This window comes from Dipodomys ordii, unplaced genomic scaffold (assembly GCF_000151885.1).
Source record: "Dipodomys ordii isolate 6190 unplaced genomic scaffold, Dord_2.0 Scaffold79, whole genome shotgun sequence".
Taxonomy (NCBI): Eukaryota; Metazoa; Chordata; class Mammalia; order Rodentia; family Heteromyidae; genus Dipodomys; species Dipodomys ordii.
This window is the reverse complement of record NW_012267295.1, coordinates 3,961,480-3,986,641: the sequence shown is the minus strand read 5'-3', so window position 1 is coordinate 3,986,641 and position 25,162 is coordinate 3,961,480. Positions and strand designations below refer to the sequence as shown.

Sequence of the window (25,162 nt, the reverse complement as noted above, 5' to 3'; positions counted from 1 at the left end):
CACCTGCCCGGCCCCCCGGGGGGCGGGGACGGACACGCGGCTCCCCGGGCACCGCCCGCACACCTGGCCACGCTCCCCGCCACGCCCAGCACTGCCGCTCCGAAGTGCACACTCTCCCTGCCCGCCCCCCCCTACATGGCGAGCTCATGCACATGCATGCACGCACATGCATGCACGCACATGTGCACACGTGCATACGCACATACAGGCACACACCTGTACGCACAAGCGCACACGGGCGCGCCCACATGAGCAGGGACTCGGGGCTCCACCCCACCTACACCACATCAGCCCTGCTCACCATCTCCCAGAGAGTAACCACAAAGTGCAGAGCCGGACACGGACAATTCTCCCCCCCCACCCCCACCCCCGCCCCAGTCCTGGGGTTTGAACTCAGGACCTGGGCACTGTCCCTGAGCTTCTTTTGCTCAAGGCTAGCACTCTACCACTAAGCCACAGCACCACTTCTGGCTTTTTCTGTGTATGTGGTACTGAGGAATCGAACCCAGGGCTTCATGCCTGCTAGGCAAGCACTCTACATCCCAGAGCTGGAGAATTCTGAATTCCCAGCCCCTCTCCTCCACATGCCTCCAAGGCCCGGCCTTGGGCAGCCCTGTCTGGGAACAGGGGTTTCTGGGCCCAGCTGGGTCTTTTACCTGCCAGACACATATTCAAGTGCTGCCTTCACAGCCTCCATTTCCCCAAATGAGCTGCCACCGCTGTCACCTTCTCTCCAGCTCAGGACAATTCCCGGACAGGCAGCAAAAGGCAGTAGTCATGGGTCTCTTGGGAAAATAAGAGAGTCAGCACTTGTAAGCTACCACCGCTACCTCCCTGTATGTCCCTTAACATATGGGGACACTGCAATGTGGGGACCAGGGGCCTCTTATTTCTAGGATGCCCCCAGATGTCTACCAGGCATGTTTGAGGAAGGGTCTGTGGTGAGCTGCAAACAGGTTGGAGAGCTGCAGCACTCCAGGCCTCCGGGACCTGGGCAGGATGAGGGCTGAGTCTGCAGTTACATTTTCTAGATAGCATCTCTCCAGATACTGGGAACGACTGTGGGAGGAGGGGGGAGCAGGGAGGGCTGGGAGTCCCCAAACCCCATGCATACCTTGTGAATTAGATTCCACCGCTAAGGTGTAACTCACTCAGATGAACAAAAAGTGTTCATCCAATAAAGTCACAGACTAGCCCTGCAGTGAAGCAACTGGTTTGTCTTTCCCCAACTTTAATGAACTGCAGATTCTTTGGCTGTTTATTCCTTGCTGGCTTATTTTTGTTGGGGCTTTTGCCTGTTTGCTCACAGAGGCAACATTCTGAACTGAAATCTAGTGCAAACCCATTCATTAACCCAGGTGCCAATGGCTCAGGCCTGGATTCCTAGTTACTTAGAAGGCTGAGATCTGAGGGTCATAGTTCGAAGCCAGCAGGGGCAGACAGATCTGAGACTCTTTTCTCCAGTTAACCAGCAAAAAGCCAGAAGTAGAGCTGTGGCTCAAGTGGCAGAGCACCAGCCTTCAGTAAAAGAGATAAAAGAACAATGCCTAGGCCCTGAGTCAAAGCCCCAGTGCTGGCACAAAAAACAACAACAACAACAACAAAATTAATCTACCAGGCCCAGAGGGGGCAAAGCTTACCCACATTCCCACAGCAAAGCACCCAGCCTTGGCCTCTCTCCAGCCCCTGAGTGCTCTGCCTCCTGCTGCTTCCCCCAGCATGAACCTGCTCCTCCCTGCAGCCATCCTGTTTTGCTTGTATTTTTCTCTTGGCCTGGAGAATGATTTGGAAGCCTTGGAAAATGTGTCTGTGGTTAATTATTCTCTCATCAAGAAGACTGAGTAGAGCCCAGAGACCAGACACCGAAACTGGGAGGGCAGAGGTCACAGAGAGTGTGTGAGCCCTGCACACACACACACACACACACACACACACACACACGTTCCTCCCAGTTTCCCATCTAACTGGACTATGACTTGAACTGCTCCCAGCCTTCTGCCCCACCCACTCTCCTCTTACTGTCTCCCACCTCTGAGCTCCCTGGCAGCCTGTTTCCTCTGCCCTGCATGCTCACCGCCTACCTCCTGGTGTGGGGCATTTCCTAGGGGCAGTTCAGGTTTCAGATTAAATGTTACCTAACCCTTTGCAGCAGCCTGCAGGCAGGGAATTCCCTGCACCTCTACAGCCATTTAAGCACTTTCTCACCCCATGGCTGCTTGGTTCACTTGCCAACAGTGGCTTCCACACCGAGCTGTGATGTTGGCAGGAGAAGGCTGGGATGTAACAGGAAAGGACGACAGTAGGGAAGGGGAAGTAAAGAGGACATGGTAGGGGGCAGAGCAGACACCTGCAAGATGCAGCAGCCTTGGTATTGGTTTTGGTTTGTTTGCTAGTCCTGGGGCTAGAACTCAGGGCCTGAGCACTGTTCCTGAGCTTCTTTTGCTCAAGGCTAGTACTCTACCACCTGAGCCACAGTGCCACTTCTGGCTTTTTCTGTGTATGCTGTATGGAGGAATTGAACTCAGGACTTCATGCTTGCTAGGCAAGCACTCTACCACTAAGCCACATTCCCAGCCAGCCTTGGTTTTTATCAGCAATGTTTCTGCCTCCCCCAATGCAGCCAGAGTCCATAGGACCAGGGACCCCGTTGTCCTTCGGGGCCCCCATCATGCCCCCGGGCCCTCCCCTTTCCCTTCCTCTTTACCAAGGCAATTGCAAGTGCAGCCCAGCAATTCTGATTTCCATTGATCTCGTCTGTGACTAGTGTGGCTCTCCTCTCAGCTCCCAGACGGCTCTCATCTGCTGTGGCCATCTTGTCACCTAGAGCAGAACCTGAGCACACAGCTATACTTCAGCAGGAGACTCACAAATGGAACCAGGCTGGGCCTCCCGGTTCAGTGGGTTCAAATCTCACACAACAGATACCTGTGGTCCTAAATCTCTGCCTACCTCTCACAAGCAGCCTATAAATAAACAATTTCAGAGCCAGGTATTGATGGCTCATGCCTGTAATTCTAGCTACTCAAGAGGTAGAGATCTGAGGATTGAGGTCCAAAGCCAGCCCTGGCAAGAAAGTACGTGAGACTCTTATCTCCAATAAACTACCAGAAACGCTGGAAGTGGAGCTGGTCACTGGTAGCTCATGCCTGTAATCCCAGCTACTCAGGAAGCTGAGATCTAAGGATCACAGGAGCTAGCCCTGGCAGGAAAATACATGAGACTCTCTTTTTTTATCTTTATTTTCTGTCGGTCATGGGGCTTGAACTCTGGGCCTGGGTGTTATCCCTGAGCTCTTCAGCTCAAGGTGAGCACTCTACCACTTGAGCCCCACTGCCACTTCTGGTTTTCTGGTGGTTAATTGGAGATCAGAGTCTCTCGGATGTTCCTGCCTGGGCTGGCTTTGAACTTTGATCATCAGATCTCAGCCTCTTGAATAGCTAGGATTACAGGCCTGAGCTACCAGCGCCTGGCTACATGAGATTCCTTTCTCCAATAAACTACCAAAAAAGCTAGAAGTAGCCAAGCACCGGTGGCTCATCCCTGTAATCCTAGCTATTCAGGAGGCTAGGATCTGAGGATCACGGTTCAAAGCCAGCCCGGGCAGGAGAGCCTGTGAGACTCTTATCTCCAATAAACCACTAGAAAACTGGAAGTGGTGTTGTAGCTCAAGCAGTAGAGCGTTCACCTTGAGCTGAAGAACTGAGGGACAGCGCCCAAGCCCAGAGTTCAAGCCCCGTGACTGACAAAAAAAGAAAAAAATGAAGAAAAAAAAGCTAGAAGTGTAGCTGAGTACTGGTGGCTCACACCTATAATCCCAGCTACTCAGGAAGCTGAGATCTGAGGATCACAGTTCAAAGCTAAGGAAAGGCTGTCTGTGAGACTCTTATCTCCAAGTACCCACCAGAAAACCAGAAGTGGAGCTGTGGCTCAAAGTAGTAGAGCACTAGCTTTATACAAAAGAGCTCAGGGACAGTGCCCAAGCCCTAAGTTCAAGCCTTATAAATGACAAAGTAAAAAGCTAATGTGGAGATGTGGCTCAAGTAATAGAGAGCTAGCCTTGAGCACAAAAGCTCAGGCCCTGAGTTCAACCCCCAGGACCAACACACACACACATTCTCAATGTATTCACCCAGTGCTGCCTCTCCCCTCTGCATGTCTGGTGCCCCAAAGGCTCCTGGACACAGAAAGCCTTCCTTTGGACTGGCTCCATGACTGGAAGTGTAAAAAGAGAGAGGAGGGACTCAGAGGCTACTGAGCCCAATCACAGAAATCCAGGCTGGAAGGGTCTTTGAAAGTACCCTAATACAGTCTGGGGAAACTACGGCATCCCAATGGCCCAGGACAGCCAGGAAACCAAGGCAGCCATGGCTATGGGAAATCCCCGTCCAGGATCTTCTGGGGAGCTGGGAACACCTGCAGGGGTCAGAGAAGGACCTGGCCCTAGCCCCACTCTCCAGTCCTTCTTGGCCATCCCCAGCAGCCTTGGTATCAGGGAATAGAAATGTCACTCGTCCTAATTCATTCCACAGGTGCCAACCTGGGACCACCTGGCCTTGAGCGCCGGAAGTGGGGCCAGGGGCGGGGCTTGTCTGGATAAGGCAAGGCTCCATGGGTCAGAGCTTATCTGGATGTAGCTGAGCTGGTGGGGCGAGGCTTATCTGGATGGGGCGGGGCTGTGGGGCGGGGCTTAGCTGAATGGGGTGGAGCTGGTTGGGGCGGGGCTTGTCTGGGTGGGTGTGGCAGGGTTGGGGCGTGGCCGGGGGCGGGGTTTGGGGCCGGCCGGCAGGTGTCTGGCCGTGCTGGTCCCCCGCGCCTCCAAAGGTGATGAGTTGAAGATGTCCATCCCAACAAATCCCCTCCACCGGAGTGATGCTGCAGACCCGAGGGGGAGACCACCAGCCACATCCCACGGAGGGTGTGCCTCTCAGGGAAGGAGGAGGCCGCCCAGCAAGCGCCGCCTGGGGCCCTGAATTCCAGAGAAAGGCTCTAGGAATCATCTGGCTGAGTCAGCAGGAAAGGGCGGGCCTGGGGGACCTGCCAGCTCTGAGTCACCGAGACCTCTGCCTAGAGGCCTCCCACCGCCACCTGCCCCCACATGGGGGCACACAGACCTGAGTTCAAAGGCCAGCGACACAGCTCCCCGGCTGGCCACTGTGCAGGTGGGAAGTGGTCAATTATGGTGGCATCTGGTAAGATGGATGACACTGAGTCATGCAGCCAGCAGTTCCTGTCTGTCCCCATCAAAAGGACAGCTGAGTGGCTCAAGGGGTAGAGTGCTAGCCTTGAAAGAAAGGAGCTCAGGGCGGCTGGGAATGTGCCTTAGTGGTCCAGTGCTTGTCTAGCATGCACAAAGCCCTGGGTTCGATTCCTCAGCACCACATAAACAGAAAAAGCCAGAAGTGGCACTGTGGCTCAAGTAGTAGAGTGCTAGCCTTGAGCAAAAAGAAGCTCAGGGACAGTGCCCAGGCCCTGAGTTCAGGCCCCACGACCTGACCAAAAAAAAAAAAGTTTGCAAGACCCCCATCTCAACCAGTGGCTGAGTGTAGTGATGCATACCTGTTATCCTGGCTGTGGGAGATACACCATGGCTGGGCACAGTGATACCTGCCTATCATCCCCAGCAACACAGAGAAGCACAAGAGAATCATAATCCAAGCTGGCTCAGGTATAAAGCCAGGCCCTATCTCAAAAATAACCAATGTAGCTGGGCACCAGTGGCTCATGCTTGTAATCCTAGCTACTCAAAAGGCTGAGATCTGAGGATCAAGTTCAGAGTCATCCTGGGCAAGAAAGTCTGTGAGACTCTTTTTTTTCTTTTTCTTTTTTGTCGGTCCTGGGGCTTGAACTCTGGGCCTGTGCGCTGTCCCTCAGCTCTTCAGCTCAAGGAGAGCGCTCTACCACTTGAGCCACAGCGCTACTTCTGGTTTTCTAGTGGTTTATTGGAGATAAGAAGTCTCACGGACTTTCCTGCCAATTAATAACCAAAAGGGCAGAAGTGGGGCTGTGGCTAAGAAGTGGAGCACTAGCCTTGCACGAATACGCCAGGTAACTAATGCAAAAAGGTGTGGCTCAGGTGGCAGAGCACCTGCCGAGTTGAATCTCCAGTGCCAACCAAGTGCAGCTGAGGAGGGGGGAAGGGAGGCATGGTCCAGGATGTGGAACAACTGTGCAGAGGCCCTGGCATGCCAGGGATGCCTGCACCCAAAGGGATCAGGCTCCCCACTTGCTTTAACTTGTACCATTCCAAGCCACTCATCCTGCTGGCCCTGGTCCCTGTGACTCAGAGCCCTGCCCCCTGGGAGATGAGGAGGCGTGGGCAGTCCCTGGCTGGAAGGCCAGTGATTAATCGGTGTTCCCTCTGTGCTACCTGGGTTAGCCTGCCACGGACCTGGTGCCAGATCCGAAACTCTCCATCTCACGCAAGCCCCAGGGCAGAGCTGGAACTCCTCAGGTCCTGAGGGGGGTGGGGGGTAGCAGGAGGCAGGGGGGAGGCTGAGGCTCAGGTAAGGCTTCAAGCCCAACCTGGGACTTAGTTCAGCTTCAAGGAGTTCTTAGCAGACCAGGTATGGAAGAACGGTTATGGGTTCGAATCCCTACTTGTTACTGGACTTCCTGAGCATTGGGGTGGGCCGAAAGAAAAGCAGCTCTAGGAGCACAACACACAACAGCAGCGCAGCGAGGCTCTCTCTCTTCTGGTTTGGTCGTGTGTGTGTGTGTGTGTGTGTGTGTGTGTGTGTGTTTGTGTGCATGCGTGTGCACGCACATGCACACGCCTGCCCACGTACAGGACCTCCAGCTCTCACTTAGCTTTCTGGCTCAAGACTGGAGCTCTAACACTTGAACCACACCCCCACTTCCAGCTTTCACCGGGTTAATTGGAGATAACAGTCTCTTGGTCTGTTTGGGCTGGCTTCCAACCTCGATCCTCAGATCTCAACCTCCTGAATAGTGAGGATTATAGGTGTGAGCCACAGGCACCGGCAGGTCTGGTCTTATCTGTGAATGTGGCACAAATCAGCTTGCTCCGAGGCCAGAATGGGTCAGGATACACAATCCACATAGCCCAGGGTCCTGTGTGGGGGTAGGTGCTCATCCCTGGGGGATTGTCTTGGAACCCCCTCCCCCATACCTCCACTGTTCAAGTGCTCGGCATAAAATGGCATCACATCTGCATGTGACTTGAGCACATTGTCCCTCCCAGGCATCCCAAACCAGCTGTGGATTACTTAACAATGCCTAACACAATGGTCCAACCACCTCCCACTGCCCCTTTCATCCTGACACGCCCCAGTCCTACACACCCAGAGCCTAGCCAATGATTCCCCAGTCTCCACCCCATCTCTTCCCTCACCAATGGCTGTCCACTCTTTTGTATATGTGTGTACTTTGAGGGTGAGACAGTCCTCCTCCTCCTCTTCCCCCTCCTCCTCTTCCTCCTCCATGGAGCCCTAGGGCCAGCAGTTACACAGCTGGGGCGCCAAGGACAATGGCCTAATCAGTGAAGGAGTGAGCTGTACCCCTGGGCTTGGGATGGTTGCCAAGGTTCTCCAAGCTCACGGAGTACAGGGCGGTTGGGTGGGCTCCCAGAGCTGGAAGGGCAGGAGCTGGGTGTCTGGGGCAGTCACAGCCATTGCCAACATTCCAGAGAGCTTGCCGAGGGCCAGGGACTTCCCGCAGGTTGACACCTTTAATCCCCACAGCCGGTAAGGTAGCTGCGGTGATGACTTGGAATTATTATTTTTTTATTTTTATTTTTATAACCAATACTTGGGGTTGAACTGAGGGCCTGGCTCTGTTCAGCTTGCTTGTTCAGCTGGTGCTCTACTCCCTGAGCCATGCCTCCCACCTGGCTTTTTGCCAGCTAAGTGGAGTTAAGAATCTCCCTGCCTGGGGCTGGCTTTGAACCACCATCCTCCAGATTTCAGCTTCCTGAGTTGTAAGGCTGACAGACAGGGATAGGGCCACCAGCACCCAATATGATTGCTTAGATTTTGTTCATAACAAAAATGAGCCAGGGGCTGGGAAGGTGGCTCAGTGGTAGAGCACTTGCGTTGCATGCATGAGGCCCTGGGTTCGATTCCTCAGCACCACATAAGCAGAAAAAGCTGGAAGTGGTGCTGTGGCTCAAGTGGTAGAGCACTCACCTTGAACACAGAGAGGCTCAGGGACAGAGCCCAGGCCTAGAATTCAGGCCCCACGACCAACAAAAGAAAAAGAAAAAGAAAATGAGCCAGGTACTGGTGAATTATGTCTGTAATCCCACTATTTGGGAGGCTGAGATCTGAAGATTATGGTTCAAAGTCAGCCCGGGCAGGGAAGTCTAAGAGACGCTTATCCCCATTGAACTGCCAGAAGACCAGAAGTGGCACTGTGACTCCAAACACTGGAGCACTAGCCTTGAGCAGAAGAGCTCAGGGACAGTGCCCAGACTCCAAGCTGGGAAGTAGCTGACATGGGGTTTGAACCTAGACCCAGTATGGTCCTGCAGCAGGCTTGCTGTCAACACTGCAAGCAGGAAGGCTTCCTGGGGGAGGTGTGGAAGAGCCAGAGGATTCCTGCAGCCCAGACCAGGTGAGGGTGCTTCTGTACCTGCTGTGGCTGGCTGGCTGGCAGGGTGGAGTAGTGAGCACTGGGGAACCCCCGCCAGGTGTTCCTGTTTTATGTCAGCTGTGTATCCACTCTCCCCAAAACCACCAGGAGCGATGAGTTGGCTGCCGTGGAGAATGGCCAGAACCGCGCAGGACAGCAGGTCTGTGCGCAGAGCACGCATGCGTCAGGCAGGACAGCAGGTCTGTGCGCAGAGCACGCATGCGTCAGGCAGGACAGCAGGTCTGTGCGCAGAGCACGCATGCGTCAGGCAGGACAGCAGGTCTGTGCGCAGAGCACGCAGCGTCAGGCAGGACAGCAGGTCTGTGCGCAGAGCACGCAGCGTCAGGCAGGACAGCAGGTCTGTGCGCAGGGCACGCATGCGTCAGGCAGGACAGCAGGTCTGTGCGCAGGGCACGCAGCGTCAGGCAGGACAGCAGGTCTGTGCGCAGGGCACGCAGCGTCAGGCAGGACAGCAGGTCTGTGCGCAGGGCACGCATGCGTCAGGCAGGACAGCAGGTCTGTGCGCAGGGCACGCATGCGTCAGGCAGGACAGCAGGTCTGTGCGCAGGGCACGCATGCGTCAGGCAGGACAGCAGGTCTGTGCGCAGAGCACGCGTCAGGCAGGACAGCAGGTCTGTGCGCAGGGCACGCATGCGTCAGGCAGGACAGCAGGTCTGTGCGCAGGGCACGCATGCGTCAGGCAGGACAGCAGGTCTGTGCGCAGAGCACGCATGCGTCAGGCCAGCTGCGGCTCGTCAGGGCCTGTGGTCCAGTCCCCTGGTCTGTGGGGTGTCCGAGGAGCCCTGCCTTTCATGATGTGGCCTCGGGTCAGCCAGTGTCCCATCTCTCTATAACAGAAGGCCCCGGCCTTCGCCAGCCACCCAGACTGGGGAGGGGAGGACCAGGGGTCCCTGTACCTCTGCATGAAAGAGCTGTCACCGTTCTGGAAAATTCCTATGATGCAGCAGGTGACTGGGGCTGGGTCCCAGTGTGTCAGCCAAGGAGCCCAGTCTGCATGTGTAAGATGGTGGCAGTGTCCAGGGCTCGGCGCCTGCAGATCTGACCTCCCACTTTATTAATAATCATTACTTGTTACTAATGATCAATAACTATAATACAAATTAAATTTATACTTATTATAATTATTGTGTTAAGCCCAGTAAGACACACCGATGTGAAGGATTTTGATCTGTGTACACAGGCAGTTAACCACCAGCCAGATCAAGGGCAAGACCAAAAGCTAGGTGTCGGGTTCACGCCTGTAATCCTAGCTATTCAGTAGGGGCAGATCTGTTCAAAGCCAACCCAGGCAGGAAAACCCCTGAGACTCTTATCTCCAATGATCCGGCAAGAAGACAGAAGTGTTGCTGTAGCTCAAATAGTAGAATGCCATTCTCAAGGGGAAAAAAAAATCATTTAAGAGTGCTCCCTTGCTAGGCACCAGTGGCTCACGCCTGTAATCCTGCTACTCAGGAGGTTGAGATCTGAGGATTCCTGTTCAAAGCCAGCCCAGGCAGGAAAGTCTGTGAGAGTCTTTTCTCTAATAAACCACCAGAAAACTGTACATGGGTCTGTGGCTCAAGTGGTAGAGCACTCGCCTTGAGCAGAAGAGCTCAGGGACAGCACCTAGGCCCCAGGTTCAAGCCCCACAATTGACCAAAAAGAAAAAAAAATGCTCAGCCCTGAGTTCAAGCCCCAGTACTGGCTTGTGTGTGTGTGTGCACATGCACGCGCACACACAAGTGTGGGCCAGGATGTGGAGAAACCAGAACTGGGGTAGTGCCCTGTGCAGGTGGGGTTGGGCGGTGATGGTGCCCCCACTGCAGGGGACAGCTCAAGGCAAGCCCTCTACCACTGAGCCACCTTCCCAGCCCAGACCATGACATTCTTATCTCCAATTAAACTGCCAGAAAACCAGAAGTGGTGCTGTGGTTCAAAGTGATAAGGCACTAGCCTTAATTAAGCAAAAGAAGCTCAGGGACAGCATCCAGGCCCTGAGTTCAAGCCTCATGACTGAGGAGACACGAGAGCATGGGGGTGGGGGGGGGGGGGGGGGGGGGGGGGGGGGGGGGGGGGGGGGGGGGGGGGGGGGGGGGGGGGGGGGGGGGGGAGGGAGGGAGGGAGAGAGAGAGAGACAACCCCCTACCTTAACTTCCTGGGGCTGGCTATTCCTTCAGTGTTTCCAGTGTCAAAAGGAAGCAGCTGCAGAGCCTGGCGCCCCCTGCAGGCTCTGGGGAGAAGGGCCGGGGCCTGGCTCCGTTACAGCCTGGTCAGCAGTCAAAGCAGATGTCTTCCATTTGCCTATTCCACCTTTATGGTTCTCTCTTCCGCTCCCCCCTCCATCTCCTCCCTCCCACTCCCTTCTTCCCTCTCCCCTAGTTCCTCTCCCCTCGCTCTCCTTTTTCTTTTCTCCCTCTCAGCTCTCTCCTCCTCTCTCTCTCTCCCTCTCCCTCTCTGTCTCTCTCCCTCTCCCTCCCTCTCTCTCTCTCTCTTGACTGAATTTAGGGTCCATCTAGGTCCCTCGGGGTCATCCCCCCATGCTTCCTATAATCCTGTCTGCAAGATTTTGCTGAGTAAGCTAACGGGCAAGGTTCCAGCACCCCCTGCCTGACACCCTGAACAGGGGAAAAAAATCCACACCTGTCTGGGAAAGGTTAACACAATAAAGACTCAGAAGAAGAAAAACATAGTGTCTTCCTGACCTTGGAACAGGAAAAAATTCTTAAACCAAAACCCCAAAGACTACACATTAACAAAACATCGATTGGACAATGGGGCTTGAGCTGAGGGCCTGGGCACTGTCCTTGGACATTTTTGCTCAAGGTTGGTGCTCTACCACTTGAGCCACAGCTCCACTTCTGGCTTTTTGGTGGCTTCTTATGGATAAGAGTCTCTCAGACATCACTGCCCAAGCTGGCTTTCAACCAAGATCCTCAGATCTCAGCCTCCTGAGTAGCTAGGATTACAGGGGTGAGCCACTGACACCCTGCTAAAATGAAGAATGTTACGTTCACCAAAAATCACCTTTAGCAGGATGAAAAGGCAAGCCGAGTTCCAGAGAAGGTTTTCCCATCAGAGAATAAAGAACTCACCGGACACAGGCTCACACCTGTGGGAAGTAGAAGTAAGAGTAAAGTCTGAGATGGTCAGGGCTAAAAAAAAAAGTTAGCAAGACCACATCTCCCTATACAAGCCAGACTCAGTGACTCACTCCTGCGATCTCATCACAGATAGGAAGATCCTGTCCAGACCAGGTGGAGCAAAACAATTGAGACCCTAGGTGAAAAAATAACTAAAGCAAAAAAACAAAGGATCAGGTGTGTAGGCCAAGTGATAGAGTGCAGGCCTAGCAAGCCAGAGGCCCTGGGTTCAATCCCCAGGACCAAAGACTTGAGCAGACACATGGTACTGAAACCATCACATGAAAAAGTGTCCAACTTCCTGCTCATCAGGCTGCCCTCCCCTCCTCTTCCTTCTTTTCTTCCCCCTCCTTTTTCTCCAAAAGAGTCTTACTTACTGTTTTTAAACTCTTGGGTTCGAATGATCCTCCTGTCTCAGCCCCGCTGAGTCGCTGACACTACAGGTATGCACTGCCATCCCCGACCAAACAAATATTTCAGTTCTAACTTTATCCCTCTGTTGTGGACTTGATGGTGTCCCCCAAAATTACACATCAGAGTTCTGTACCCCTAGCACATTGTGGTTACCAGGAAGTGCCAGAACCAATCCAACCACTCTCCCCATCAGAAGAGATCTGGACTCGGACACACACAAAGGGGAGATGCCATGATGCCCTCTAGCGGGCACAGAGGGAGACCTGCGCAGACACCCACCCGCCACCACCTGCCACCCCACACCCGGGACTTGGGGCACTGGACTGCTGGCCACCAGGCCTCAACGGTCAGCTCCTGTCATGGCCTGGCAACATCTCTGGCCTGGCTGTGGTCTGCAGCGCTGAGTTATGGCAGCCCAGCAGACTCGTGCAGCCCCAAGTGAAATTTGCACAGAATGCCACAGAAAATAAAAACCAACCAAAAAAACAACCACCATGCACTGGCAAGGTTCAAAACCATAAACTACAGCTGTAGGCAGGTGTTTCTTAAAAGTGGGAGAGGGGAACACACATATCGTACACACACACACACACACACACACACACACACACACCAGTCAGCCCTGGGAGAGTGTGGCAGAACTGGTATTAGCAGTGGCCTTCACAATGAAGCCAACACAGGTGTTGACCAGGAAGTATATTAAGAAATCATCCACCCCCACACTTGGGCATGTCTGGAGAAAGAAAATGGACGCCAATCAAAAAAGCCAGGGGCAAGCTGGGTGCTGGTGGCTCACGCCTGTAATCCTAGCTACTCAGGAGGCTGAGATCTGAGGATCTCGGTTTGAATCCAGCCTTGGCAGGAAAGTCTGTGAGACTCTTATCTCCAATAAACCACTCAGAAAATCAAAAGTGGCGCTGTGACTCAAGTAGTGTAGTGCTGGCCTATAATTTCGCTACTCGGGAGGCTTAGATCTGAGGGTGGAGATTTGAAGTCAGCAGAAAGTCTGTGAGACTCTTATCTCTAATTAACCAGCTCCCCCACCACACACACACACAAAAAGACAACAGAAGTGGAGCTGTGGCTCATGTGGTAGAGCTCCAGCCTTGAGCAAAAAAAAGCCAAGCACAAGTGTGCAAGGCCTTGGGTTCACACACACACACACACACACACACACACACACACACACACGGAAGGAAACAAGCAAAGCCCAGTGCTTGGATGAAAAAGAGCCATGGTCCCCTCAGCTCCCGCCTCCGAGCCCCAGTCCTCGGGCCCTGGCAGAGGCCTGGACGGGGCTGCGGGGCTGCTCATTGCAGCCTCCCCTGACAAGTGACTGGCCACCACGTCTGCAGGTTCAGGCCCATCCCGTCTGGTTTCTGTGGGGGTGGCCTGGAGTGGTTGTTGTTTTGTTTTGTTTGGCAGCGCGAGAGGATCAAGCACAGAGTGATTTGGGAGTCACCTGGTAGCTGCGGGCTGAGTGTGTCTGGCAAGTCACAGCTTCCTGAGCCTCGGTCTCATCTGAAAATGGGAACATGACTTCCTTATACCGCAGCCACGTGTAGAGACTTGGAAGCAGTTCGGCCAGTGCCTCTTTCCTGAGATGGACACCAGGTGGCGCTCTCAACCTGCAGGTGTGGCAGGTCCCAGCCCCAGCTGGGGGTGGGGGGTGGAAGAGGGAGGCTCTGCATGGGGATGGGGGGTGGGCAGGGGAGAGTGTGCAGGTCTGGCATCTTGAGTAGGTGGAATGTCTCCCCCACCCCCACCCCTGCTCTTGCCCCCAAGATAGTCCCCCTGGGACCTGTGAATATGACTTATTTAGAAACCAAGATCATAGCAGATGTAATTAAGATAAAGATTCCCTAGGTGAGGTCATCACAAATTATCCAGCAGGGCCTGCCTCCCCACACACACACACACAGCTGAGGCTCCTTCTCCTTAAGAAAAGATTGAGTCCGGAGAAGATCCAGTAAAAAGAGGCCGAGGAGGCCAGAGGGCCTCCCCCAGAGCCTCGGGAGGGAGCGCACATTTTTGTGCTTGAGCCACCAAGTTTGTGATCATCTGTAGCCACAGGCACAGGATGCTAATCGACGTTTACGTTTACCTGTCTCCCTGCTCCGGGTCACAAGGGCGCTCTGCTTCAAAGCCCTCCGTGACCCTCAGCTTCCCTGAGCGGCTGAACAAAACAACAGGCACTTCAAACGCCCCTTCCTACCTGTATCGTCTCTGCAGCGTTCTACCTGTACCCCCACCTGGCACACAACTCTGGGCCTTTGCATGGCCGTGCCTTTCCTTGCTGGCCAGGGTGCTTGATTATGCTGGCTTGGTGCCCAAGACAGCCCATCTTTTGTCAAGGACAAGGGCAACACATCATAAGACTGGCCACAGCCAGGTGTTGCTCCTGGATTTACACCTGTTCATCCTCTCTCTCTCTCTCTCTCTCTCTCTCTCTCTCTCCCTCACTCACTCTCTCTCTCTCTCACTCTCTCAGACTAGGGCTTAAACTCAGGGCCTTGCCTTCTACCTTAGCTCTTTTTTTTTTTGCTCAAATATGGCACTCTACCACTTGAGCCATATCTGGATTTCTGGATTTTACTGGTTAATGGGAGATAAGAGTCTCAGGGACTTTCCTGTCTGAGCTCGCTTCAAACCACATGACTCTCAGCGCTTGGCCTCCTGTGTAGCTCAGATGACAGGCATGAGCCACAGGGCGCCCAGCTACACCTGTTAACCCTTTGGGTGCTCAAGAAGGCACCAGGGAGAAAGGAGGCCTGACTGTGTCCCGCTCACAGATGAGAAGATCGGGGAGGAAAAGCATTGAGAAGAGAAGACTGGACTACCCGCTATCTCCTCCAGGTAGGGGGTCTCAGAACCACACACAGAACTGTAATCCTCCCTGTACCCAGGTGGCCTGAGATGAATTCTGAATTGTTCCAGCTCTACAGGAGTTACCCAGATCACATAGCGGAAGCTGCTGGAAAAGTCCATGGCCTTGTCCAGGCCCTGGTAACTGGCCCAGTGTGGGGCGGGATGAATGAGCCAGAAGTAGCCGTTTCCAGGGAAATCAGGCCTGGAGATTTCTCACCCTCAGCAAAGAAAGGAGGAAATTATGCAGATTCTCTGGGACCCGGCACTGGGTCCCCCACACACACCCCTCCCTCCTGTGTCTGGGAGGGGTTGGGCTCCCCAGAAAATGCCCCAGGCTCTCCAACTCTGATTACAGATGAAACTCTGAGCTCAGAGCTTGTGAATCACTGCAGGCCCCAGCTGGGGGGGGGGGCACCAATGCTTCCTGCCTCCCTCCCTCCTCCCCCTTACTCCTGCACCCCCACCCCACCCTACGACCACTAACACTAACTAGAAAACTGCCCAGCCCTGGGGAGAGAGAGGAGTGACTCTCACTTTCTCTTACCCCCAAGCCATTAAGAAATCCAAAGCCGGTGGTTCACGCTTGTAATTCTAGCTACTTAGGAGGCTGAGATCTGAGAATTGCAGTTCAAAGCCAGCCTGGGAAGGAAAATCTGTGAGACTCTTATCTCCAATAAACCACCAGAAAACCAGAATTGGCGCTATGGCTCAAGTGGTAGAGCGCTCGCCTTAGAGCTGAAGAGCTGAGGGACAGCACCCAGGCTGTGAGTTCAAGCCCCACCACGAAGGAAGGAAAGAAGGAAAAAAAAAAAAAGAAACCCAAAGCCTGAATGAATGGACTGCAAATGCCCAGAGCCCAGGGAGGTGCCACACCCCACCTCATACTTTATAGGTCAGGAAGGAAGGGCAGGGTAGGGACACCCCAAAACCATAAGAGGGGAGCAGACATAACCAAAAGTTGGATTTCCCCAAGGAAAACAGCTCTCTCTGGGTTCCAAGGTCACTGGAGGAAAAGTAAGGACTTGCTACCCCTTGCCCCAGGCCCTCAAAGGAATTTCTCTGGTGTTCTGGGAGGCAGGTGAGGAAACCAAGAATGCAGAACAAGCCCTTCCAGACAAGGGCTTGAAGGGCCTTGGGCAAAGTTCAGTTTCTGCAGGCCTCAGTTTCCCCTCAGGGAAAGTTCCAGCCATGCTGGACACCTGCTGCGGACTGGGATTGTGGTGAGGGCTGGGGTGGGGACAGTCCAGGCCCTGGTGGCTCACACCTGCGATCGCAGCTACTCGGGAGGCCCGAGATCTTGAGGATCTGAAGTGTGAAACCAGCCCAGGCAGAAAAGTCCAAAATGCCACATGCGAAGCTGTGGTTCAAGTCGTAGAGCACCAATCTGGAGTGGGAAAAGCCACAGCAGAATGTGAGCCCCGAGTTCAAGCCCCAGGAGTAACTTCCTGAGGAGGAAGGATGTGGGGTGGATTCCGGCTGTCCACCGGGCCTGTGGCCTCCAGAGCAATCCTCCGCCATTCCATCCCACGCCAGGCCCCAGGCCTGCGCAGCCAGAACGCAGCGTCCAGGGAGAAGAACTGGAGTTCCCACAGAGCCCCGGGGCTCCTGGATGGGCAAGTCCGAGAATCCCTGGGCTAAGCACCTTCCACACACCTGTTCACAGCTCCCTGGACGGGCACCAAGTTTCTCTTTTCCTGGTTAGTGAGAGAGCTTGCAAACCAGACAGGACGCTCCCAGCACCCGCCGGGCGCTAAGCGGTTAGGTAATTGGTTTCATCTCCCAGCAGGCCCAGCACCTGGACAAGAGCCAAAGAGCCAGACCCCTGGGGGGCGGAGAGCCTGCAGTTCTCAGTTTCCCCAAGCACAAGCAGGGGTCAAAGGCCTTCCCCACGTCACCCCGAAGCAGCTAGACAATCAAGTCCATTCCTAATTTTTTTTAGGGAGGGGTGCCAGTCCCAGGGGCTTGACCTCGGGGTCTCGCTCTCTTGCTTGGCTTTTTTGCTCAAGTCTGGCACTCTACCACTTGGGCCACCGCTCCACTCCCAACTTCTTGCTGGTTACTTGGAGATAAGAGTCTTTCTTGGCAGGGCACCGGTGCCTCTCGCCTGTCATCCTAGCTACTCAGGAAGCTGAGATCTGAGGATATCGGTTCAGAGCCAGCCCAGGCAGGGCAATCCATGAGGCTCCAATGGACCACCAGAAAACCAGAAGTGGTGCTGTGGCTCAAGTGGTAGAGTGCTCACCTTGAGCTGAAGAGCTGAGGGACAGCGCCCAGGCCCAGAGTTCAGGCCCCACGACTGACAAAAAAAAAGTATCTCAAATTTACAGCGGGAGCCACAGAGGCTCACCATTCCTTTACCCAATGCTCCGCTGCGTCCTTGCAGGGGCAAAAGAGGGCGCTCGAGAGCCACACAAGGTGCAACCCAGGCAACTGGCCTCAGGCCCCCAACCTCACCCCTCCGCCCCCCCACTTCTGCTCTGTGCCCGCCTCCAGCGCCACCACATCACTAATATTTCTCTGGGGAAAAAATGCCATGACTTGGGCTGTTTTCTGGACCAAGCACATCCTTCCTCGAGTTCAGGGTTCCATACTGATAGGGTAGCTCCCTCCAGGAAGTATTCCTGGATTGTCTCCTGGGTACTAGCTGGCTTAGCGTGTCTTGTAGCCCTCTGGGGATATGCCAGCTGCAATCTGGGGCCTGGACAGTCTACCTCCAGGTATTCCAAGCTGGGGAGTCGGGGGGTGGGCTAGAGGGGACTAGCCGGCCCCAGTCACCTACAGCACTCTGTGGGGACCGGCTAGCGCCTCTGCTAGCTTTTCCCCACTGGTCGATTCCTGTTGGGCAAGCACAGGTGGGCTGGAGCTGCCTGGACGGGTGGAGGGATGTGGGCAGGCTTGTTTGCTGTCAGGGACACCTTTGGCCAGCTCCTCCCTTTGCTTGCCACTTGGGGCAGTGTGTGTGTGTGTGTGTGTGTGAGAGAGAGAGAGAGACAGAGACAGAGAGAGACAGAGACAGAGAGAGAGAGGGAGAGAGGGAGAGAGCGCTTAAACTCAGGGGGTCTGGGCACTGTCCCTGGGCTCTTCCTCAAGGCTGGTGCTCTACCCCTTGAGCCACAGCTCCACTTCCAGCTTTTTGGGGCCAGGCACTGGTGGCTAACACCTGTAATCCCAGCTACTCAGGAGGCTGAGATCTGAGGCTCAAAACCAGCTGGGGCAGGAAAGTCCATGAGACTTTTTTTTTTTGGTCTGTCATGGGGCTTGAACTCTGGGCCTGGGTGCTGTCCCTCAGCTCTTCAGCTCAAGGCGAGCGCTCCACCGCTTGAGCCACAGTGCCATTCTGATTTTCGGAGTGGTTTATTGTAGATAAGAGTTTCATGGACTTTCCTGCCCGGGCTGGCTTTGAACTGAGAACCTCAGATCTCAGCCTCCTGAGTAGCTGGGATGGCAGGCGTGAGCCACGGGTGCTGGGTGGGCTGGGAGCCCTGTGCTTGGGTTGGGATGGTTTGTCTTCAAGGTGAGAAACCCTTCTCCCCGCAGGCCCCTGGGCCTCTGGGCAGCTTTGCTCCATCTTCCAGTGAGCTGGAGTCCCCAGGGGGGGGAGGCTGAGCTGGGGGAAAGGGACAGGGCTTCCAGAACAGGACAGCGGGACAAGAATTCTCCTCTTCCTTCTGGGCTCCCTCAGCCCCTCCCTTCCAAGCCTGGGGGGTGGGGGAGGGTCCTGGGATGAGTCCTGGGAAGGGGGAGGGGGGTTGAGCTTCCTGTAGACACCCAGGCTCTGGATGCCCCCCAAGCTGGCCATTTCCAAGGCTGCTCCCCTTGACTGGGGAGAGGGAGGCAGTGGACTGGGCCCTCCCCCCTTCACCCCCCTCCCCCGCTGTGGGGCCTGTCAGGCTCAGGCAGGGGACAGAGGGGGGGACCAGGCCTGGGGGAGACACTATGGCTGGGGGGGCTTTGTGATTCTCATAAACAGGAAACCCCCTCCCTTGCAGACTTGTGTTGTGCAGACACTGGGCTCTGGGAGGCCCGGGACTCTTGACCTCTGGGGCTGGCCGCGTTTCCTGTTGGCTGGGCCGGAGGAGAGGGAGGGAGGGAGAGGGAGGCTGAGATGGCAAAGGCTCCGGAGAGCAGGAATAAGGCCCTGAGGTCAGAGGCCACGGCCGTGTTGGTGGCCCCTGCGCACAAAGTGGGTGCTCTGCAAATCGCCTGTGGCCTGACCCTGGGCGAGGGTCCCCTGTGGGGCGGGCAGCGGGAGCCCCGGGCTGCCGGTGACCTGGCCCCAAGGCTCAACGCCCCCCCATTGTCCCTGTCTGGCCTCGCTCCGCCCCGCTGCCTCGGCCAGGCCACTGTCTCAAGGCCCTTTATTTTTAAAATCCCTGCGGTATTCTTGCCCCAAGCTGAAGGAGCTGTGCCAGCCTCTGCGCGCCTGTGGCCTGGGCTCAGCGCCCAGGGGCGCCAAGGGTGGGGCATCCGGCCACCCCACAGCTGCTGCGGAGGTTCTGCGAGGCCTGCGGGCCAGCTGGAATGCTCCAGGCCCCGTCCCCTGGTGAGGGCCGGCCCCGCCAGGCTGGCAACACGCCGCATGTGCCATCCGGGGGCAAAACCAGCGGCGGTAAAATGTGGGATCGTTGCCCCAACCCACCCCAACCCACAGTGCCTTCCGTGGGAAGAAAGGGGCACATGCCTGACCTGGGGGGGCGGGGCAGAGGGAGGCGGGGCCTATGGCAGAGATGAGCCTGGCTTTGCTGGGAGCTGCTGCCTCACGCCTGTGATCCCAGCTACTCAGGAGGCTGAGATCTGAGGATGGAGGTTTGAAACCAGCCTGGGCAGGAAAATCTGAGACTCTCACCTCCAACTAGCCACCCAAAAAAAAAGTGGAAAGTGGAGTAGTGGCTCAAGTGGTAGAGCACCAGCCGTGCGTGACAAAGCCAAGTGAGAGTGCCCAGGCCCTGAGTTCAAGTCCCAGGACTGACACCAAAGAAAGAAAGAAAAAGGAGAAGGAAAGGAAGGAAAGAAAGAAGGAAGGGAGGGAGGGAGGGAGGAAAAGAAGGAGGGCCGGCAGGCCGGCAGGCAGGCAGGCCGGCAGGCAGGCAGGCAGGCAGGTCGGCAGGCCGGCCCGCCCAGCTCAGGAGTCTGAGGCCAGTCCAGGCTCCATCCTGCCCACTGTGCCCTCTGCCCATTGTGCCCACTGTGAAGCTCACAAGCATCTGCCTCATCTGAGCTGTGGGCAGCTCCGTATGTACAGACTATAATCAGAGCCACCAAGGAAGGTGAAGGTTGCTCCCAGCTAAGGCACTGGAGATGGCCCCCCGCCCCCCGAGGAACAGGTCCCTGCAGTCACAAAAGATCGGATAGAGCCCAGTGCCAGTGGCTCACGCCTGTCATCCTAACTACTCAAGAGACTGAGATCTGAGGATCGCGGTTCAAAGCCAGCCCGGGCAGGAAAGTCTGTGACACTCTTATCTCCAATGAACCACCAGAAAACTGGAATGGCACTGTGGCTCAAGCAGTAGAGCACTTGCCTTGAGCTGAAGAGCGCAGGGACAGCGTCCAGACCCAGAGTTCAAGCCCCACGACTGACAAAAAAGCCTGGACAGAGACATAAGAAGGGGGTGCGGGGGGGGACAGTGAGGGCAGGGGGCGTTGATTCAGAGCTGGGGTCCTGCAGCCTCCACCTAAGTGATGAAGCCGACAGGGAGGCCGCCTTTCCCTTACCTGGGGAAAGAACTGCCCCCGTGCAAAGGCCCTGAGGCAGGTGAGGGGTGACTGAGAAGACAGGAATGGCAGGACTTTGAAGCTCAAGGCTTGTTGGCCTGGAAGGGGGTGGGTTTTTGTTTGTTGGGGGTTTGGGTGAACTGGCGGTGGAACTCGGGACCTTGGCGTGCTAGGCGGGCACGTTTTGCTTTGGTTTTTGTTGTTTTTGTCTGTTTGTGGTCTTGCAGTACTAGGGTATGAACTCAGACTTTTCTTCCTTTGCTAAGCAGGCGCTCTGCTGCTGAGTCACGCCTCCAGCCCTTTCATCTGTGATTTGAATGAGGTCCTCTGTTGACACTCAGGCGGCGCGGAATGCTCTCTTCCTACTTAGCCTCCCACACAGCTGGAATGACCGAAGGGCCTGCACCAGCAGGCCTGCTCAGCTTCTATTGGTTGAAGTGAGGTCTCACAGACTTTCTGTCTGGGCTGGCCTCAAACCGTGATCCTGCTGGCCTCTGCCTCCCAGGTAGCTGATGGTCCGAGCATGAGGCACAACCACCACCACCCGGCTGTTGCTATGACAGTAAGATCACCATGTGATGTTGGAGGAGGCAGAGAGGCCTGTCCCTCATCCCTGGGCTCACTGTGCTGAAAAACACCAGCTGGCCGGCCAGGCAAGGTGTGTGGAGGCCCTTGATCTACAAAGCCTTAACTCATTCTTACCTTTGATCCTCCCAATAGCTACGAGGTACCGGGTACTTACTGCCATAGACACATTTGACAGATGGGGAAACTGAGTCAGAAGGGGCCGGCCTACAGTGGGCCCTGGGAACTCATGGGGAGACCTCCATCACTCTCTCTAATAGCAAACAAAGCGAAGCCACAAAACCCAGCAGCGGAGTCCCAGGCTAGCCCATCCACTTGGCTCAGCCACGACTCCGCCTTTCTTGTCTCATCCCAGCCTCAACCTAGAACCCACAAACCTGGTGAGCGGTACTCAGGCACACAGGCCCCACCAGGAGGCAGCAGGCCCTCTCCCTCCCCCCCTCCCCAGGCTCCTGAGGGAGCTCTGGCCAGCAGGCCTTGGCAAAGGCTGGCAGCTGAGTCAACAAAGCAAAGTGGCAGCAGAGTCAGAGGCACAGAGCGGCTGCCCACTCACCAGCCCTCACTCCCCAGGAGCCCCTCCCTCCGGTCCTCTTAACCCCTGCAGGCCGGTGGGACAATCCTGCTCAGAATCCATTCGTCCATCTCTCGTGGAAGGGAAGGCGGCCTCACCTTGCTGGGCCATTTACATCTCCTGTAAAACCTCGCCTTGGTAGGCAGGTGGAGGTGGATGTTATTGGAGTCTCTGAATTAATAGAGGAGATTCTGCACATTAACCCCGCCTGGGCCACTGCGTCCCTTGAAAAATCCCCAGTTCAAAGGGAGCAGCCCAGCCCTGCTGGGCTGTGATCTGAGTGCATGGTGAGTGTCTCCTGGGTGAGGTCTAAGCCCATCAACCCAGTTTCCTTTGATCCCAGGCACTCTGCTGCGCCCAGTCTTCAGATGAAACACCACGGCCCAGGATGGGGAAGCATCCTCACCAGCAGCGAGCCAGAACTCAAACACACGCAGCGAAGCTGGGCGCGGCCCTCACGCCTGTCATCCAGCCACTTAGGAGGCTAAGATCTGAGGATCATGGTTGGAAGCCAAGCCAACATAAAAATCCTTGAAACTTATCTCCAACTAACCAGACAAAAGCCAGAAAGAAGGGGTGGTGTGAAGCCGCTGACAGAACCCCAGACTTGGGCAGAAAAAGTGAAGCAAGAGCATGGGGCCCTGAGTTTAAGCCCAATACTGCCACGTGCGTGCGCGTACACACACACACACACACACACACAGCTGGCCAAGGTGTCCACTCTCAGATGCCTGGTTAGAGCCTTTTCTACATGTCACCACCTGCCCAGCCAGGGGCCAGCCAGGGGAGGAGGGGACTGAGGCGTCACCAGCTGGACCCAGTTCCATTCTGGGCTGTGGAGACAGAAGCGGGCACCATGGCCAAGCTCTCCCTCTGCTACTTCTTTTTGTTTTTTGGTTGGTCGTGGGGCTTGAACTCTGGGCCTGGGCGCTGTCCCTCAGCTCTTCAGCTCCAGGCCAGCGCTCTACCACTTGAGCCACTTCTGGTTTTCTGGTGGTTTATTATAGATAAGAGTCCCCCAGACTTTCCTTCCCCAGGCTGGCTTTGAACTGCGATCCTCAGATCTCAGCCTCCTGAGTAGCTAGGATGACAGGCGTGAGCCACTGACGCCCAGCAACCTCTGCCACTTCAGTCTCTACCACATGGGGAAGGTGGAAGCCATGCCAGGCCCCTCATCACCTCCCGTGGGCAGTGGGCAGTGGGCAGGCTTCTGTCCAGACAGCACACAGCTGCGGGCCCAGGATGGGCCTGGCGAGGAAGCCCCCCCCCCCCGCATCCACACAGGGTGCTGAGGGACCCCAGCTAGGATGGGCTGGCCTGGACTGGGCTGGTCCCGCAGGAGCTGGAGATGGCTGGAGCTGGCCCTCGGCCCTTGAGCCTATCTCTCAGGCCAGGCTGGACCACAGAGAATAGGGCATTGTTCCTGCGCCTGCTAAATGCTTCCTGCCCCCTCCCCCTACCCACCCCCCAGCCAGAGAACAAAGGTCTCCTGGAAGATGGGGACCCTCTCCCCACCCTTTCTACCCAATCCTGGACCCAGCCCTGTTCATCGCCCAGATCCATCGTCCACCCTGCCCCCTCTGCTGGCCCTCCCCCCCACACCCACTCCTGGGCACCTCAGATCCTGCCACCCCCCTTCCCTCTGTCCATCCATCCTTCGGTCCTCAGGGTGGGGCTCCAGGAATGAGCCCACATCCTTCCTTAACCCCCCTCCTTTCCAATGTCTGGTTCTGTAGGAATACGCGGGGGGGGGGTCCTCCCCCTCCCCCATCCCATCCCCCCTTGCCAACCAGGCCCAGCCTGAGAAAACTCTTCCACACACAGGCCCTGTTCCCAGAGACTGGAATTCCAGAGGCGTTTCCGGCCCCACAGCTGTCTCTGGGAGACAGCTCCCTCCCTCCCTCCTCTGGCCTCCCCCCTCCTCAGGCCTCTCCCCCCCTCGGGCCTCCCTCCCTCCCTCCCTCCTCAGGCCCCTGCTTCCCAGGCCTCCCCCCAGGCCTTCCTGGCTGGCCACAGCACCCTCCTGTACCCAGGGGATTAACTCCTATCCTGCCCATGGCCCCCAGGCACCCCTTCACACCCAGGCTTCCAGAAACAACTGGGTGAGGGAGATCAGCACTCATGGCCACCGCCAGGTCCCCGGGCTCCGGCTGTGACACATGTGCCCAGCCCCCACCCCCACCCGCACACTCTGGCCCTCACACGTGCCCAGCCCAGCCCTCCAGCTAGCATGCTCCTCCGGGAGGCCCTGCCCAGAGGCTGGGCGCCGACCCTCCGAGCCCAAGCCCGATTGCTGGGTCCTCTGGGACTTGGCACCCCATGAATGCCAAGATCTCTACCACACCCAGCCTGGAGCGTAGGGTAACCCTGGGCACCCCAACAAGTCTCATCCTCAGGGTCTGGGGCTGCAGTGGACCCTCAGACTGCTCCCCCCTGCCCCGAAGCTGGGCAGTGGGTACACAGATGAAAGAACGGCTGTGCTTGTGAGCGGACTGGACAGGAAGATCGATCTGTGGGTCAACTGACCAAAGCTCAACCAAGCATTGGGGTGCAAAGGAAGCGTGTTCTCCAGGGAATGGGGGGTGGAGGGGCTCATTTGGCCCCAGGCTCCCATTCCAGGATTCTAACAGGCAGCCCTTGGCACAGTCTCTATTGCGAAACTTCCATGGTGAATCCAGACTGGACCTGGTCAGCCCCCGGCCCCAGCTCTGTCCTCAGTCTTCAGGGAGCTCTGTGTGCAGGAGGACACAGCAGGAGGCCCCCATCTTCCCCACTTGGGGTGCCGCAGGGACTCCCCACAGGGGAAGGCCTCCCAGGTGAGACCTCGTTTACCTGACACGAAACACCTCCAGCACAGAGGGCATCAGCTCTTAGTATGCTGCCCATGTCTGGTTTGATTTTCCTGCTTTACAGATGGGGAAACTGAGTCAGGGGAAGGATCATTAGGGCCCAAGGAGGAAAAGGAACCCCAGACGTCCTGGCTCAGGCATCCACCACCTTGACCAGTACACGGCGCGTGGCCCATGGCCCAGCGTGGCCGTGAGTGTGGCGGGCCTGCAGGCCGGGTGCTGGGTGGGCAGGAGTGGGCAGCTCCTTCTCCAGCGGCCAAGGCCTCTGAATGGGGCTCCCGACTCCCCAGTTCCACGGGGGAGCGTGGGGGTCCAAGGGTGGGGGAGGGGGCCTGCGGAAACACAGGGACCCTGTCACCCCCGGGGGCCTGCGGAACGCGGGGAGCCCCCCCACTCCCCACCCCGGGAACCCCCCACTCCCCCGCTCCTCCCCC

General features: G+C 56.3%; 1 protein-coding gene across 1 annotated transcript in view; it reads right to left on the bottom strand.

Moving 5' to 3' along the window:
- Positions 1-8,770, bottom strand: part of Card10 (caspase recruitment domain family, member 10) — a 34,243-nt gene extending 25,473 nt beyond the window's left edge. The window contains exons 1-4 of the mRNA XM_013024803.1: positions 8,590-8,770; positions 7,558-7,685; positions 7,352-7,448; positions 2,705-2,820 (exon numbers count right to left, since the gene is read on the bottom strand). Of these exons, the coding sequence (XP_012880257.1) occupies positions 2,705-2,820; positions 7,352-7,448; positions 7,558-7,685; positions 8,590-8,770 (522 nt within the window). The remainder of the gene's footprint in view (positions 1-2,704; positions 2,821-7,351; positions 7,449-7,557; positions 7,686-8,589) is intronic.
- Between the last annotated feature and the right edge of the window lie 16,392 nt (positions 8,771-25,162).